Source organism: Podarcis melisellensis (assembly GCF_964234715.1).
Source record: "Podarcis melisellensis genome assembly, chromosome: 17".
NCBI classification, from domain to species: domain Eukaryota; kingdom Metazoa; phylum Chordata; class Lepidosauria; order Squamata; family Lacertidae; genus Podarcis; species Podarcis melisellensis.
This window is the reverse complement of record NC_138534.1, coordinates 17,220,072-17,236,447: the sequence shown is the minus strand read 5'-3', so window position 1 is coordinate 17,236,447 and position 16,376 is coordinate 17,220,072. Positions and strand designations below refer to the sequence as shown.

At 42.2% G+C, this 16,376-nt stretch overlaps 1 protein-coding gene across 14 annotated transcripts in view; it reads left to right on the top strand.

The window, feature by feature from the left end:
* Positions 1–16,376, top strand: part of ELAVL2 (ELAV like RNA binding protein 2) — a 165,246-nt gene that overhangs the window by 92,290 nt on the left and 56,580 nt on the right. For 8 of the 14 annotated variants that reach the window (XM_081894542.1, XM_081894545.1, XM_081894544.1 and 5 more), the window contains 2 exons: positions 11,076–11,166; positions 13,698–13,941. In XM_081894542.1, coding sequence (XP_081750668.1) covers positions 11,076–11,166; positions 13,698–13,941 — 335 coding nt within the window. Of the gene's footprint in view, positions 1–11,075; positions 11,167–13,697; positions 13,942–16,376 lie in introns of those variants that run through there. The other 6 variants (XM_081894538.1, XM_081894537.1, XM_081894539.1 and 3 more) reach the window with 2 other exon arrangements.

Here is a 16,376-nt window from a genome sequence, read left to right as displayed (position 1 = left end):
AGTTCTAAGTGAGCTCATCTGGATATTTGGAATAAATTCGAACCTCAGCCTGTGCAGAAATGGCGAAACCGACTGCTTAAAACCAAGAGGACAACATGATGATATTTTCATAGAAAGATGGAGGCCCATTGGTGGGCAACCTATCAAATTATCACTCATATGAAATCACGTGCAGGATTTGAGAATGGAGGAACAGAAAATGTAGAGAATGGATTTGGGGGACTTAGAAAATAAATGTAGATGTGTTTTAATGCAGCTATTGAGGGGGATTTTTTTTGGGGGGGGGAAGGAAGTCAAGAAGAAAAGGTATAACAAAAAAAGCCACATACAGATAAATATATATGATTGGATTTATGTAGTAATTTGGAAGGTTTAATAAAATCCATTACACAAAAGAAAGAAAATTGAGCCTCAGCTGTCAGTCACATCTTGTAGGATCATCTTCTTGTATTGTAAGGCCATTGTTGGAGGTGGTTCTTCAGGTGCCAGTATCAATTGAGGTACAGTGAGAGGAGCCTTCCTTGTGGTAGAGTGCTGCCTACGAAATGCTTTCAAAGAGGGTCATCTGTATTATCATTTTGGCACAAGGTGAAGGCATTTTGTTTTAAATTTTAGTTGTTTTTAAGAAGGGTAAGCCCATCCCCTTAGCAAAGTTCTTGGGGTAGCATTACAAACAAAAACTGAGACCGCAACAGTAGCTGAAATACATATTGTTAGCTCAACTTTTCAGCGGAGATAAGTGTGAACTTTCTGTTTTTATTAAAACAAAAATCTAAATTGGAAATGGATCTGGTTTTCAGCAGCTTTAGATTTCTTACTGAAAATTCATATTCTGTAATGTGTTATTCTGGTGTTTTGAAAGGCACACTGATTTTTTATTGGAAGGTTGGGATATATACCAGTATGGTGTAGGACTGGGAGATAGCTGGTTTTCTATGTTGTGATATGCCACCAACTAAACATCGCAGTACATGGATAAATCACAATGTCTGAAATAAGGATGGCGCTATCTATATAGAGGCATTGGTTAGCTTCATGTCCTACCCTCCAACATCTTGACTTTTGCATAACACATACATACACACATATAGATGATTTGCGATATATTGGCAGGTCAACAATCATGAAACCAATATCACAATATGGACTTCAAACAGGTTTTGGATGATATATCGATACAGTAGAACCTCGTGTTACGTACCATCCTCCTTGCGAACGCTGTGGGTTACGAGACCCGCCAACCCAGAAGTAGATGCCCCTTGTTGCAAACTTTGCCTCAGGATGCGAGTGCAAGTTGCGCGCTGGAAAGTGCCATTAGCTAAAGCACACCTCATGTTAAGAACGGTTTCAGCTTAAGTTCGTAACTGGAGGTACCACTGTATATCGCCCAGCCCTAGTGTGGCATAGTGGTTAGCATTGAATTAAGGACCTAGGAGATCAGAGTTCATTTCCACACTCTGCCATGAAGCTCATTGTGTAACCTTGGGCCAGTCACCATCTCACAGACTAACCACAACCTCACAGGGTTGGTTTGAGAATAAAATCGAAAGGGAGCAAACCACGCATGCCACCTTAGGCTGCTTAGAGGAAAGACGGGATGTAAATGGAAAGAATATAAGCCTATGATATTAATAAAATCTATTGCAAGTGTTTGCAAACAGCAGCTGTTTGCATCCACGCTTCACATTTTTAGGTGTGAATGAAACACCTTTGGTGAAAAAGTGTGTTGCATGAGACAACACACTTCTCGGTTGTGTGCCCCTTAACAAGCAAACCTCAATCTTCTGCTTTTCCTTTCCTCTTGGTCTTGAGGCATCATTTCCTGAGGTTATGATCACATGCGTTTGACTACTTATATAAATACTTTACCTTCCGGAATAGTGAGATGCTAGAGGGGAAGGAATTTGAAAGCTTGTGTGCGATGTATTGCCATCTCAAATGGTCTGAAACTGGTATCGCGATCTGGAAGCCGTACCTGTTTCAGACAATTAAGCAATATTATCGCCCAGCTCTACTGTTTATTTTTATATTCATTTTTCTTTATCTTTTTCCTTTCCCTTTTCTTCTTTCTCTCTTTTTGCCTCTGGATTCATCTTTTAGTTTGGACAAAAAAAGAAGAAGAAGATATTAGACAATAATCTTTGTATTTTTCTTCATGAACCCTAATAAAAAATAATTAAAAAGAAAAAAAAATTAAGACATTTCCCCCCCCCCCCTCCATTTCAGCCATACAAAAGGACCTCTTGTTTAAACGATTGTAAGAACCCTACATGGGTTATTGACGAAATATAGCCGGCAGATAAAAGTATTCCCATGGAGCAGCCAAATGTTTTAATTCAAAATTTTCAGGCACAGAACTTTATGCAGTGGTCTGAAGGCATTCTGAAAGTCTCACTGAGGATGCGTTATTGTTAATGTGGCTCCTTGTAAGTCCTATTTTTTTTAAAAAAACAAGGTTGCACACTGTAGTTTGTACCTAGACCATACAACACCGGTCCTGAAAGACCTCCATTGGTTCACAGTACGTTTCTGAGCACAATTCAAAGTGTTGGTGCTGACCTTTAAAGCCCTATATGGCCTCAGCCCAGTACCTGAAGAAGCATCTCCACCCCCATCGTTCTGCCTGGACACTGAGGTCCAGCTCCAAGGGCATTCTGGTGGTTCCCTCACTGTGAGAAGCCAAGTTACAAGGAACCAGGCAGAGGGCCTTCTTGGTAGCAGTGCCTGGCCTGTGGAACACCCTCCCATCAGATGTCAAGGAAATAAACCACTATCTGACTTTCAGAAGACACGTGAAGGCAGCCCTGTTTAGGGAAGTTTTTAATGTTTGCTCCTTTATCATGTTTTTAATGTTCTGTTGGGAGCCACCGAGAGTGACTGGGGAAACCCACCCAGATAGGTGGGGTATAATGAATTATTATTATTATTATTATTACTATTACTATTGCTATATTATTGACAGACTCCAGTCTGAAGAGTTAAGATTGATGGACAAGACTTTTCATAACTAAAATCTGCAGAAGCAAGTAAACGAGAACCTATAATGCATGAAGCTTCATTGAGCTGTATACAGTGGTGCCTCGCAAGACGAAATTAATCCGTTCCGTGAGGCTCTTCGTATAGCGGTTTTTTCGTCTTGCAAAGCAAGCCCATTGACAGCTTAGCGGATTAGCGCTACAGCTGTCAAGCGGCTTCCAGCGATCAGCTGTTAAGCGGCTTATCAGCAGAACAGCTGATAAGCGGCTTAGCGGCTTAAGAAAAGGGTGAAAAAAGCGAAAAAAAACCATGGGGGGATGCAAGATTTTTTTCGTCTTGCGAAGCAACCCCATAGGGAAATTCGTTTTGCGAAGCGCCTCCAAAACGGAAAACCCTTTCGTCTAGTGGGTTTTTCGTCTTGCGAGGCATTCGTCTTGCGGGGCACCACTGTAAATTGCTGGTGGTTCTTAGGCTGAGAAGATGTGCATCAAAGAATCTCCCTGCTGCAGCATATTGGACTAAGAAAGCCTGCAACTCAGGATTCATTTATGAATGCCTTGCTGTCTGATCCCTTTAATAATACCCTTTTAAGTCTCCTATCAAAAATAGGGCCTGAGACTTAAAAGCTCACAGTGGTAACATGTTCTTTGCAGAGCAGGATGTGGCTTGTGGATGTTGTTGTCTGGATTAGAATGGTAGGCACAAAATACTGTATGTGTCAATGTGCTTTTCATGCCAATTTTGAGAAGTAGTATTTTGCGTATCTGTCTTGTTTCTGAAGGATTCTTCCCACTCTTTATTCTGCATCCTTTGGTACCCTTTTAAGTTAGCCTGTGTGTGTGTGAAGGATTATTTGTGGACCACATTTATTAGTTTTTCCCTCTACTTTGTGTTCCTTTGAAGTTGTCTGATATTCCTCAGGTAACTTATTTAAAACATGTTGCAAATATTTGACACAAATCCTATCCTCCTTTGTGCCAATATACTTTTATAGCAATAGTAAAGTAACTATATGTGTTGGGGTATATTGGTGTAAACTGTGTGAATGAATATGTTAAATAGGTGGTGTAATTTTGTGACTCACCTAGGACCTACTCATTAGCACCAACATGTGCTGTCATTTTTTACTTAACCTTTGTCTTCAGAGGAGGAAAGACAGTAGGCTAGTTTAATAAAGCAGTGTTTGAAATTAGCCAGGCGCCAGGCGCATTTTGCACCTGACTTTCAGGTCACCATTAAGAAAAAGAGGTCGGAAGAGGCCAAGATATACATGGGCTGTCCCTGGATCAAGTGCCTTTTCTTCTTTAAGTTCTCAGAGCTCAACCTAGCTCAGGGTTGTCATCTGAATTAGCCAGATGTTCAACTGAGAATCAGTCGCAGTCAACAGGCCATTTGAAATAGGAGACATTGGAGCCCTCTTGCCCCCAAAATGGCAACTAGGCTTTCCATTTTGGCGAATGTAACTGAAATATACTCGGAGTTGTGTAGTGATTTCATGCTTTTTATTGCAGCTCGTAGGGACGCGGGTGGCGCTGTGGTCTAAACCACTGAGCCTAGGGCTTGCTGGTCAAAAGGTTAGCGGTTCGAATCCCCGTGACGGGGTGAGCTCCCGTTGCTCAATGCCAGCTCCTGCCAACCTAGCAGTTCGAAAGCACATCAAAATGCAAGTAGATAAATAGGTACCACTCTGGTGGGAAAGTAAACGGCATTTCCGTGCGCTGCTCTGGTTCACCAGAACCGGCTTAGTCCTGCTGGACACATGACCCAGCTGTACGTCGCCCCAAACCAGTTTGAAGTCCCATATTGTGATATCGGTTTCATATTTTTTGACTCGGCAATATATTGTGAATCATGATGTACGTGTATGCATTTGCTCCATGCAAAAATCACAATGTGGGAAAAACTGCAGAGCCAGCCAGTACGTCTCTCGATTGCTGCAGCCCTTCTTAGCTCTGCTGGCTCAGCTCTTCCCTGAGGGAGGAATTGCAAGGGGCGGCAAATCACGAGAGCAGACACTGGCGAAAATCACGATGCGGGGAAAACCGTGAAGCCAGCTGATGTCTCTACTTAGCTCCACCTTTATTTCAGACATTGTGATACATCAGTATATCATGATGTTTAGCTGGTGATATACCACGATGTTGACCAGATATCGCCCAGCCCTACAAGTAAAGTTCTTTTTCCAGGATTCTTGGGGTAATGGAAATAGAACCAGGGTTTCTTTTGTAGCAGGGAGAATGGTGATCAGCTTCTGGAATAACTTAGTCTTAGCTTTGGAGTGATCTCCTCTGCTTACTTCTTCCAGTTGCAGTCGTGGCCCAAGTGTCTCCACCACCTCTTTTGGTGAAAATCCAGAGCAGGCATAGGCCAACTTGGCATTCCAGATGTTTTGAGACTACAACTCCCATCATCCCTGACCACTGGTCCTGTTAGCTAGGGATGATGGGAGTTTTAGTCCCAAAACACCTGGAGGGTCGAGTTGGCCTATGCCTGATCCAGAGTCTTCAGGTCTTGTAGGAAGGCTACTGAAGTATGCTCTTTTTTGGAGCTGTCTTGTCTTGTTCAGACATTGCTTCTGCCGTAGCTTTCTGCCTTTTCATGAGGTTGATCCCAGGACTTGAAGCACACTGCGAATCGTTTTAGCGTTTTTGCAGTTTGACGGCACCTGATAAACAATGAGAGTCTGATATATTCAAGAGGCTTTTTCCTCCCACGTACTGTTTCTAGGATTATGAAGAAAGAGGAATAGGGGTGGAGAAGCTTAGATCAAATTGGCTGACCATACCTTCCCAGGTGGGCGGTGGTTATGGACCCATAGCTGTCAACTTTCAGATTTTAAAATAAGGGATCAGCAGCCTCACCTGTCCCGGGGACAATCTACGGCACGGGTGTCAAACACAAGGCAGCCCGCCAGACCTCGTCATGTGGCCCGTGTAGCCGCTGGCCGCTACCCTTCACCTTTTATTCTCGCTTTTTTTTTTTGACACAAGAAAGCCGCCTCTTCAGCGCATGCGCGGCAGCCTACAAGCCAGAGAACGTCTGCCCTCTAGCGGCTGGATGGGCGGTGTTTTGCCGGCTGGCTGGGCATTGGCTGTGGGCCATGTTAAACTTGGTGCCATCCTTTTGAGTTGAAAGTAAAAAGTGAAATAGCCTGGATAGCTCAGCTGGTTTGGGCGTTTTCCTGATAGTGCCAGGGTTGCAAGTTCGATCCCCGTATAGGACAACTCATGATTCTATGATACTACAAAGCTTTGTGTTTGATGAAACAGCAGACTAGAATAAAATAAAATAATTAGCTTATACTCCTAGCTTGAATTTACATTATTGTTCCGTTTCTGCCCATGGATATGCAGGTACATAAAATGGGGGCGTGGGGGTGTTAAAAGGTATGCTAGATGCAAGCAATCTAAAAATAGGCTGACTGTCCTTGTGAGAACTTTTATTTTGACTTTCATTTTTATGTTTGGGTTGCGTGCAGCTGATACTTAAAATTTTGTGTCGAGGTAGCTAAAGTCTAAGGATAATTGGGCATGTTGAATTGGTGCAGACAATCTCCATTACCTGCGTAAAAACGAAACAAAACTGAAATTTCATTATGCACCATACTAGACACGGGCCTGGGATGCGGGTGGCGCTGTGGGTTAAACCTAGGACTTGCCGATCAGAAGGTCGGCGGTTCGAATCCCCGCGACGGAGTGAGCTCCCATTGCTTGGTCCCTGCTCCTGCCAACCTAGCAGTTCGAAAGTACGTCGCAAGTGCAAGTAGATAAACAGGTACCGCTCCGGCGGGAAGGTAAACGGCGTTTCCGTGTGCTGCTCTGGTTTGCCAGAAGCGGCTTAGTCATGCTGGCCACATGACCTGGAAGCTGTATGCCGGCTCTCTCGGCCAATAAAGCGAGATGAGCGCCGCAACCCCAGAGTCGGTCACGACTGGACCTAATGGTCAGGGGCCTCTTTACCTTTACTAGTCACGGGCCTATCAAAATGTTTTCTTCCCCTCTGCCTGTAATGAGTCCATGCTTATCCCTATTTTTCCCAGTGCCCCTTCATGGGCTTCCACTGGCAGAAATAGGGATAAACATAGGCTCATTCCTTGGCTTAAATAATACTGAAAGAATGTGGGATTTGCCAGTCCTCTTGTGAGTGTTGTGTATTTTCTACCGTGGGCCTAATGTTGTATTTATCGTTGCTTGCCATAACCTGCCGATTTCGTATCGCTAAAAGGCGATTCACTTTGTTTCTTAAATGTCAAGGTAGGACATTTTTCTGTGTGTAAACAATGGTGGTGCTGATTCAAGAACACACCATTACTTGTTCCTAGGGTTGGAACACATCCTAAAAGTTTCCAATGTTCTTGTTAAATCGATTTATTTCGGTCGCTGACCAGAGTGGTGCTTGGAATGTCTGCTGTCCTCCTTCCAATGACTTGCTTGTCTCCGCCATGTCCGCTGTGCTTCCATACAAACCTCAAATCTCTGTACATTAATTGCTTGGTTTGCATTCCGATTGAGAGGGTGTTTTTGTGATGTTAGAAGAGGGAATTTTCCAAAGGCTGCAGTTTATTCTTGAGACAATTTCCCTTTAATCTTAAATGGCCCGTGTTGCTTCTGTGCACATTAAGAGTATGTACAATAGTTCTCTTGAAGTTTTTCATTTCCACTTCCCCTTATTCCTGGGAAATTTCCTTGGCAATTTGTAGAGGAGTAGTTTCCTTTGAAGGAGCTCTGTGTTGTCTTAATAGTGAGAAAGATTTGCGTGTCGAGGTCCCCAAGCCACCCCAATAAAACACAATTCACACAGAATTTTTGTTTAAGGTTTTTGGCATAATTTTGGCCACAACTTTATTAAAATACAAAAAAAATGTGAGTGATTGCTTAGGCATTGGTTGCGACTATCTGACCCCGCATGGGGACAGACTGACATTTGGGGAGAGAATGGAGCTGGGCCTCCCCTCTCCCCAAATGCTCCCAGGGGCTCTTGTGTGGCCCTGGCCCCTTGATAGGGGTTCAGACAAAAGCATGGTGAGCCCCTGGATTCCTTTAATGGAATACCCTTGCAGCAGCAGCATTGGAGGGACAGGCAAAGCCAACCAATTCATAAAACCAATGCATAACCGCAACCTTACAAGTTGTGCCGATTTGCTACGCAGTAGGCAAAACCCAAATGGCACCAGCCAATCAGCCAAATGGATAAAATTCCTACCGGGCCCCTTCCCCAAAAGCAGATGACCCCATGACAGGCATAGCAAGGTCAATGCAAACAACCCTGGGTGGGTGATCTGATGCGCGCAGCGAAAAGAGGAAGCTCAACGCTGCGTGCAGGAAATTTAAGAATTCTGACTGTCAGTCACAAAATGGCAACATCAACTTCACCCCAATGACAAGAGGAGCCCAATCACAGCAGTGGCCAACTACCTTCACCCGCCCAGCAACAGTGGGATGTCTCAACACGTGCTCTCCTTGAAGGAGAACACACTATCTCACACATTGCATATTATTACAGGGCACAGTAGCGAGAATGCAGAGATAGAGGTAGTCGGTTTCAGGACATCCTATTTCTTTGCCAAATATTTTGTATTGGTACCCTTGCCATTGCAAATATTGCGGGAAACATTTGATAGGTCTCCTTCTCTCCTTCTGCCCTCCGGAAAGGCTATTTGAGGTGTGGGCTTCAGGGGAAAGGAAAGACTGGTTGTGTACAACAATTTCACCAGACGCATTTTGACCTGGTTATTGGCCAATTGCCACCAAGTGAAGGTAGATGCCCAGGCGCCAGGACGGCACCTTGACATCTCCACCTTCTGGAGATCTTTGGATCTTGACGACTGTTTTCACACACTAGCAACGCACCCTGTAGAATTCCATCTGTTATATCTTACCTGCACAATCAGAATGAATTTCAGGAACCCAAACCGTTGTATTGGAAAATTCAACTTTTGAGCCGTCCAGTCCCAAAATGTCCCCTAGACATTCTGGTTTGGCAACCGTAACCCTGGTTTAATGAGCCGTTTGGCGCCTGGCTTTATATAGCTGAGTTTCCAACACGGGTTGTGTAGCCTGCCTTCCCCTGTTGAAGGTCTGGATAATAGTCGTAAGCAACCATCATCTTCTGGCTTAGCCCAGAAAGAGCACAGCCTTTTCGTCTTTGCTTACCATTGTATTAAAAGCTCACAGTACCACTGAAGCTGCTGACATCTTTTATTCCTTTGGAAGAATGTAGGAGATTTTTTTATTTTTTATGATATAGTGAAGTGTGATGTGTCTTCTAGCGAATGTGTACAATGACATGACACTAAATGTATCCTGTACCACTGCTTTTATCAGGTTTGTCAAGGTATTACATGAACAGCTAATAAATGTCATTCCTGTTCAGTATGTGTTCCATCTCGTGTTGAATTTTCCCAGCTTATCTCATTCATATTCAACTTGTAACTTGATAATTCTGTCCTTGGAGGATTCACTGTTTTATAGCAGAGTGTGTGCTTTTTGCAGTGGATAGAGAAAATTCTACAGCTTAGGTGCCTTAACACTTAATTGAGGCTGTATACGTAGTGGTGCAGATTTGCAAGCAATCCAGTGAGCTAGTTGACTATTAATATACTTAATTTTGCAACGGCTGCATTTTAATCTTAACGATTTTGAACTTTTGACGAAATAATGTCTGCAATATGAAAGTTTAAACCTGCCGCGCACATGGTTGTCTGTAGCACTAGCATTGTGTATGTGATAAAGTGGGATTCCCCCCCTTCTTTGTAAATTGGAAGATAATATTTTATTTCAAGCTCTTGTTGTGCTACAAATAACCTAACGAAAGCTGTGATGTTCAGTAACTCCTTTTCCCTTAGCTAGGAATTTTTGTGGAACTCTCTTTGCAAGACTGAGCTAAGCTCTCTTCAGTTTGGCCTGTGTGTGATTGAAAGCCAAAAATAATTTCCCCGAAGAATGAATTTGCTCCAAAAGGCAGTCTCTCCCCCCCCCATGCTGTGTTTACATACATGTATCTATGTTTTAACAGGACAGATTGGCATACAATCGTATTTAGGCAAATGAATCCAGCTTGGAAGAGTTAGCAAAGATCGCTTTGTGTATTCATGGTTCTGACTTAAAAAAATTTACTTCCGTCCTGCCTTGACTATCCTGCCGGCGCTGACCCAAGTTCAGAAAGCTGTAATTAGCAATATTTGTCACTGCCTAGTTTTGCAAAATTTTGAATCCTGGCAGGTTTACAATTTGCATGGGGCCTAACTTAATTTCTCTGTGTGCCTGGGAACAACGCATTATTGAAGACCATTTCTTTATAGTGGCTCTGTTGTTCCATCTCTGTAATGCTTTTCAGCTCTCACTAATGCTTCCCAATAAATAACACACTGAATGAGGGTGCTATTACAACCTCAAATTGAACAAAGCAACTTATATCCTACTAAGGATATTATTTATGAACAGGGTGGATTCTAACAGAGCTAGACGGCAACTGATATGTAATTTAGAAGGCTTTTATTAAGGGGAATATGTATAAAATAGCCCATGGACACACAATTCAGCTACATTTTCTCATTCTACCTGTCTCCACTAGGCATTTAATTCCCTCTCGCTGCCTGCCCCTATGTGCTCATCGTAGACACTTGTCTACAACACATGCATTTATTATATATTTAAGCAGTGCTTTTTTCTACGTATACCCCTAAACATTTTATAAATCTTTGTACTTTTGTCCAATTTACTGTATTTATTTTTCCCAATTTGAACTATAAAATGGTAGTTTTCTTGAGTCAAATGAGAGCACCCCTAATTTTTTTTTGGGGGGGGGAAGCACTGGGATTAAGGCTTGGGTGCAAATGAAGCTAGCTTGTGCCACCTTTTTTTTTTAAAAAAAACCAAGCTTCTAAAAAAAAGTGTCTTAATTCATGCAAAGCAACGGCAGCGGCACATTAAACGAATTTGAAAAAGATTAGATTGGAATTGCCTGAAAATTCTATTAAGCCACACTGCATGGACGTGCTGGGAATAATAAAGACAATTAACGGTAAATTTGTACAAACTGATTTGTTGCATTATCTTTTGCTCATCTAACATACGGTACTTTTTGTGTCCATATTGCAGCCGGCAACTCCAAACTAACATGGCAGTCAGACTGTGTGATGTGGCTTCTCTGCTTAGAAGTGGTTCGTGGGCAGCAGAGCCTTGGACTGGGGTCTGTGGGATTTTTTTTATTAAATTCTGTAGGATAATTTCCGACATGTTAAAAAGTAGTGCTGAGGCCATACCAAACCCTTCAAATTATATTCGGAATACCTCTGCATACCACACCTTCTCTTTTAAGTTTTGGTGCAGGAATCAGTCTGTATCCCTGGTTTTGGGGGACGGGGGCTCTCAGGGCATCCTCTGAACTTGTAAAATATACAAGTGACTTCCTCGAATAACGTCCCCCCGACTTTCCTCATAGTATACTGGAGTTGAACACCCAAGTCAACATTTGATTTCAAAAGAGCAAAGCTTGCATTAAAGCTTTTATTTGGTATGGTCTGAATGCTGAATAACAGTAACTTTGGAGGGGGGGAATTATTAATGTTGTGTATTTTTTTGGTTACTGATGAAATTAATAGAATTCCATTCAAATTACTTTGGCCGGTAAAAAAAAGAAAAAGAGAGGAAAAAATATATTTATCTCAGGAACTGTTGAAAAGCCTGTTCTGTATCAGGTGACAGCTAAGTTTTTATTCTGACACCTTCAGTGGGATAGGAACTATGTGTTAAAATACAGATTTATTAGCAGTGTTATTTTTCTAGAAAAAATGATGGCTCTCACCATGAACTTCTCCCTTGTTCTCTTAGAATGCCAATGGCACTCACCTGAGAGGTGCTGCGGGGAGCTCTGGCAAAAAGCCCTGTTTAATAGCATTGCTTTATTTGGAACAGCGCAGATGGTCTTGTAGCTTAGACATAATTACAGAAATAGAATCATAAAGGGACCACTAGGGTCATCTAGTCCAACCCGCTGCAATTCAGGAACCTTTTGCCCCACGTGGGGTTCAAACCCACAACCCTCAGATTAAAATCTCATTATCTAATGATTGATCTGTTCCAAGGAATCCAGACTCCTGAATCTGTTCATTTGAATGATGGTCTAGGATTTCATTCTTGCTGTCTGAATATGAAAATACAATATGCAGCTATATGATGATACCGTGGTGGTTGTTTTTTTGTTTGAAGAAGCCTTTTAAAAATTGTTTTCAAACAACGGATGCTTAAAAAACATATTTATTTTTAGAAAGCTTTAGTCTGAGGACAATGTTTTGGCCCAACAGTTATTCAACTTCTGGCAGGTATAGCAGGAATATTTGAACAGTGAATTGCTTAAAGTGTTCTTGGTCATTTTGTGCATAGGCAGTTTAGTTTTGCTTAGAGCCTTTTGTGTAGAGTTTATGTTGGTTGAAGTGAAAGGATTGCTTATCGCAAAGATGTGGTTCTTTAAAAATACACACTGAAGAGATTTTCTCTCTTTTTTTCCTGGAACCCAGTTATCTCCTGGGTTAATCCATAATCCTCTCATCCCTTCGCAAAATATGTGCAATTAATGTAAATACAGACTTATTCCCATTATTGTCAATATACAATTGTAAGTCTTCTTGAACTTCCCAAAGGCAGAAAAAAAGGCACGTTTTGCCAAAAGGCAAATTGCTGACTCTAAGCTGGAGGTTCCTTTGTGGAGCTTTAGGGTAGAGAACAGTTTTACTGGCGCAACTTGAAATAGGGTTTGTGTTTTGTATTGGGAAAAAAATTAATTGAAATTCTTTAAATTGATGAAATTCGTCAGATTTGATTGAAATATCTGAGCTGTAAGATGTCAGCAGTACCCAACGATTGCCAAGCAGTAGCAAACCTTACATTGAAATGAATACACACATTTAGAATAGTCATATCTTATATGAGCAACCCCAGTTCTTCTGGTGGACAATATTTGAGGTTAGTCCAGTTTAACTAGAAGCATAGATACAAAGATCTCTGGGAACATTAGGAACAGCAGGAGATGTCAAAATACTTGCGTAATAATTGATGGGTACACCTTTTCCTATCTTAGAGTCACCGGCAAAAAAGGGCTTATGTCAGAAGGCAAACGCCCACTCTACTTTAATCCTCACTTAAATATGCAACATTTTGGAACAGAAATTCGTATTTTGCCACCATTGTGGCCAATGCGGCCAACTCTCTTCAATACTGCAAAAGTAACCAAAACAGTACATTGCTTGTAGTAATGCCTTTCGTAAAGTCTGCCATTGATTGCCATTGTTAATTTAGCTTTTGCAATCACCATTGAAATTTCTAGTTTGTGTTTTCCTTAGCTGAACAACTCTGGGGCTTCATCTGAATTTTGTATTTGCACAGTTAAATCTTAGGATTTACTGAAATAACAGCACTGGCTTAGGGGGAAAAATATTTCTAATCCCTTGCTGTCAGTTAAAGCTCATGGGATTCCCCCCCCCCCCCGCCGCCCTAACTTATAAAATCTTTCAGTAGAACCTTTGTTGTTGTTGTTTTTAAAAAACTTCTAAATGGATTTTATTGCTAGATAATTAAAACTATTTCATGTTATTGTTAAGACCATTATTGCAGACCTGACAGTTGGGCACTGTTTTATAGTGACAAAGCTTTAAATTCTTGGCTAGAATCGCTAATAGATTCTGAAATATGAATTCTGACAGTTCCCATTTTCTCTGTTTTTAGCAGGTAATTGCTGCCATGGAAACACAACTGTCTAATGGGCCAACTTGCAATAACACAGCCAATGGTCCTACTACCATAAACAACAACTGCTCATCACCAGTTGACTCTGGAAACACGGAGGACAGCAAAACCAATTTAATAGTCAACTATCTTCCTCAGAATATGACACAGGAGGAGCTCAAAAGTCTGTTCGGGAGCATTGGCGAGATAGAATCCTGCAAACTTGTAAGAGACAAAATAACAGGTACGTAAGCACCAGGTTTTTGCATAGGCACCGACACGTATATGTTACTGCTTAAACAGGAGTCTGAATTGCAGTACTTCTGAATTTCAAGGGTGTGTGGGGGGGAACGTGGTGTTTTATCTCATCTGTAATGTGAGAAATAGAAAGCTTAATATCAAAGAATAGTTTGCAAAGGCTTTTGGAGAGCAATATTTTGTCGCCAAGGCAACATGCATGTTCATCTTCTTAGCAATTCTTGGTTTTCACTACAGAAAAATGAAGTCTTGACAGATTTTAAAACTGCCTGCTTCTAACTTAATTGTTGTCATGGGGCGAGGGTGACGGGAAAACACCAGAAAGTGAAGCTGACCTTTGCAATTCACCTTAAATGTTCTGAGAAAAAGATCAAATGAATCATGTGTGGACGTTTCGGGAAACTTTTAAAATTGGCCTTAGATCCCTTGATCCTTCACAACCAGTGCAGAGCGCAACGCTAGCAATGCGGAGCTGAATAAAAAATTTCTTTAAGAAACTCAACGGTGCCACTTTTGGGTTAGTAAAATAAAGGTCTTAAATAAAAGTAGAATTTAGGATCAGAAAACATCGAAACAGTTTAGAAGTACAGATGCCCAGTGAACCGTAAGGAACAGGAATCAGTATTTTAGTCCCAGTTGAGGAAGCCATGTGGTACTAAACACCCCCAGCTGTTTTCTGCTCACAGAAGTAGACCATGTGAAATACTGTATTTTTCCGTGTATAAGACTATATTTTCCCCAGTTTTTTTTTAAGTTTAAAATTGGGTGTCGTCTCATACATGGAATGTTGCAGTTAATTTTTGGCTCAAATAACAGGGTTCGTCTTATACATGGGGGCCTTTTATACATGGAAAAATACGGTACATAACATGAAGAATTTGCAGGTCTATCTCAAGTGCAGCAAAGTCCATCGACTTCAAGGCACTGAATCCATGCTGTAGTTTTCCAGTTCATTATGGGTCACCCTTGGCAGTGAAACCGAAGTTTGTTAATGTGCTAATAGTTCGACAAAGTCCTGCCCCCACTCTGACTTTGTCTCAAGGTTCTGCATTTGCATTATTCTCTTGGCAGCGTCCAAGTATTGTGTTCCATCTTTCCTCCTCTTTGTTCCCATTCATCACCCTGTTCCATAGTTGGCTGCCATATTGACACTTGGATCTTGGAATCTCTCCTGAGCTTTCGGGCCAAAAAAGGGAGGGAGCTTAGTTGTTGTGACTCCCCAGTGCTTGAAACGAATTGCACTTGCAGCTGGAAAGTTGGGTTGAGTAATTAGCAGTATATAAAAAGTTAGCCACTTAAGTGATTTTTTTGGGGGTGGGGTGGGCATGGTTTGGCTTAATACACTTTATGGAAGGGAATGGAAAGTATGTGGCCCTTGCTAAGTCTTGGAACCTGCTCCCAGGTTCTACACTGCTTGTAATTGATAATGTTGTTGTTTAGTCGTTTAGTCATGTCTGACTCTTAGTAACCCCATGGACCAGAGCACACCATGCACTCCTCTCTTCCACTGCCTCCCGCAGTTTGTTTGGCCAAACTCATGTTGGTAGCTTCGAGAACACTATCCAACCATCTCGTCCTCTGTCGTCCCCTTCTTGTGCCCTCCATCTTTCCCAACATCAGGGTCTTTTCCAGGGAGTCTTCTCTTCTCATGAGGTGGCCAAAGTAGTGAAGCCTCAGCTTCAGAATCTGTCCTTCCAGTGAGCACTCAGGGCTGATTTCCTTCAGAATGGGTAGGTTTGATCTTTTTGCAGTCCATGGGATTCTCGAGAGTCTCCTCCAGCACCATAATTGAAAAGCATCAATTCTTCGGCGATCAGCTTTCTTTATGGTCCAGCTCTCTTGATAATGTAAGAGCGTCTTTTTTTGGAAAATCAATAATTGCAATTCAAGCAAATTGTACTTAGGAGTTTTGAGGGGGACTCCTGTCCAGTCACAGTTTCTGCAATGGATAAAGCAATAAGCCTGGGTTTAAGAGGCTGTGGGCCCTCACTGAAGTGGGCCCTCACTGAAGTGAGGTGCGGATCATAGGGCCAAGGGAAAGGATTGTACCATTCTGTTGGCTTCCACCACCTCCCCAGTTCCTCTGTCTGAAGAAGGGGCAGAGGAGGCCCTTATCAGAGCAAAGCATGCTGGGCTCGCTCGTTGGCTAAGAAAGTTCATGCACCACCACTGTGGTGGGAAAAGGCTGAACTAGCTCAGTAGCTTTTGAGACCCCTACTGAAATCAGTTCTGAATTGCCATGGCAAATTGCGAATTTCCTGTTCTGCCTCTTGTTGGGCAACCACAGCTTAATCCTTGGCAAGCTCTTCATTTTGGATTACTAGCGGCAAAGCTGTCCTAAAAATGCCCAGTCAGCTTGAAAACAGGTGCCAACCGTTTATTCATCCGGGCTTCACCGATCTAATGTAGAAATGTCCAAAT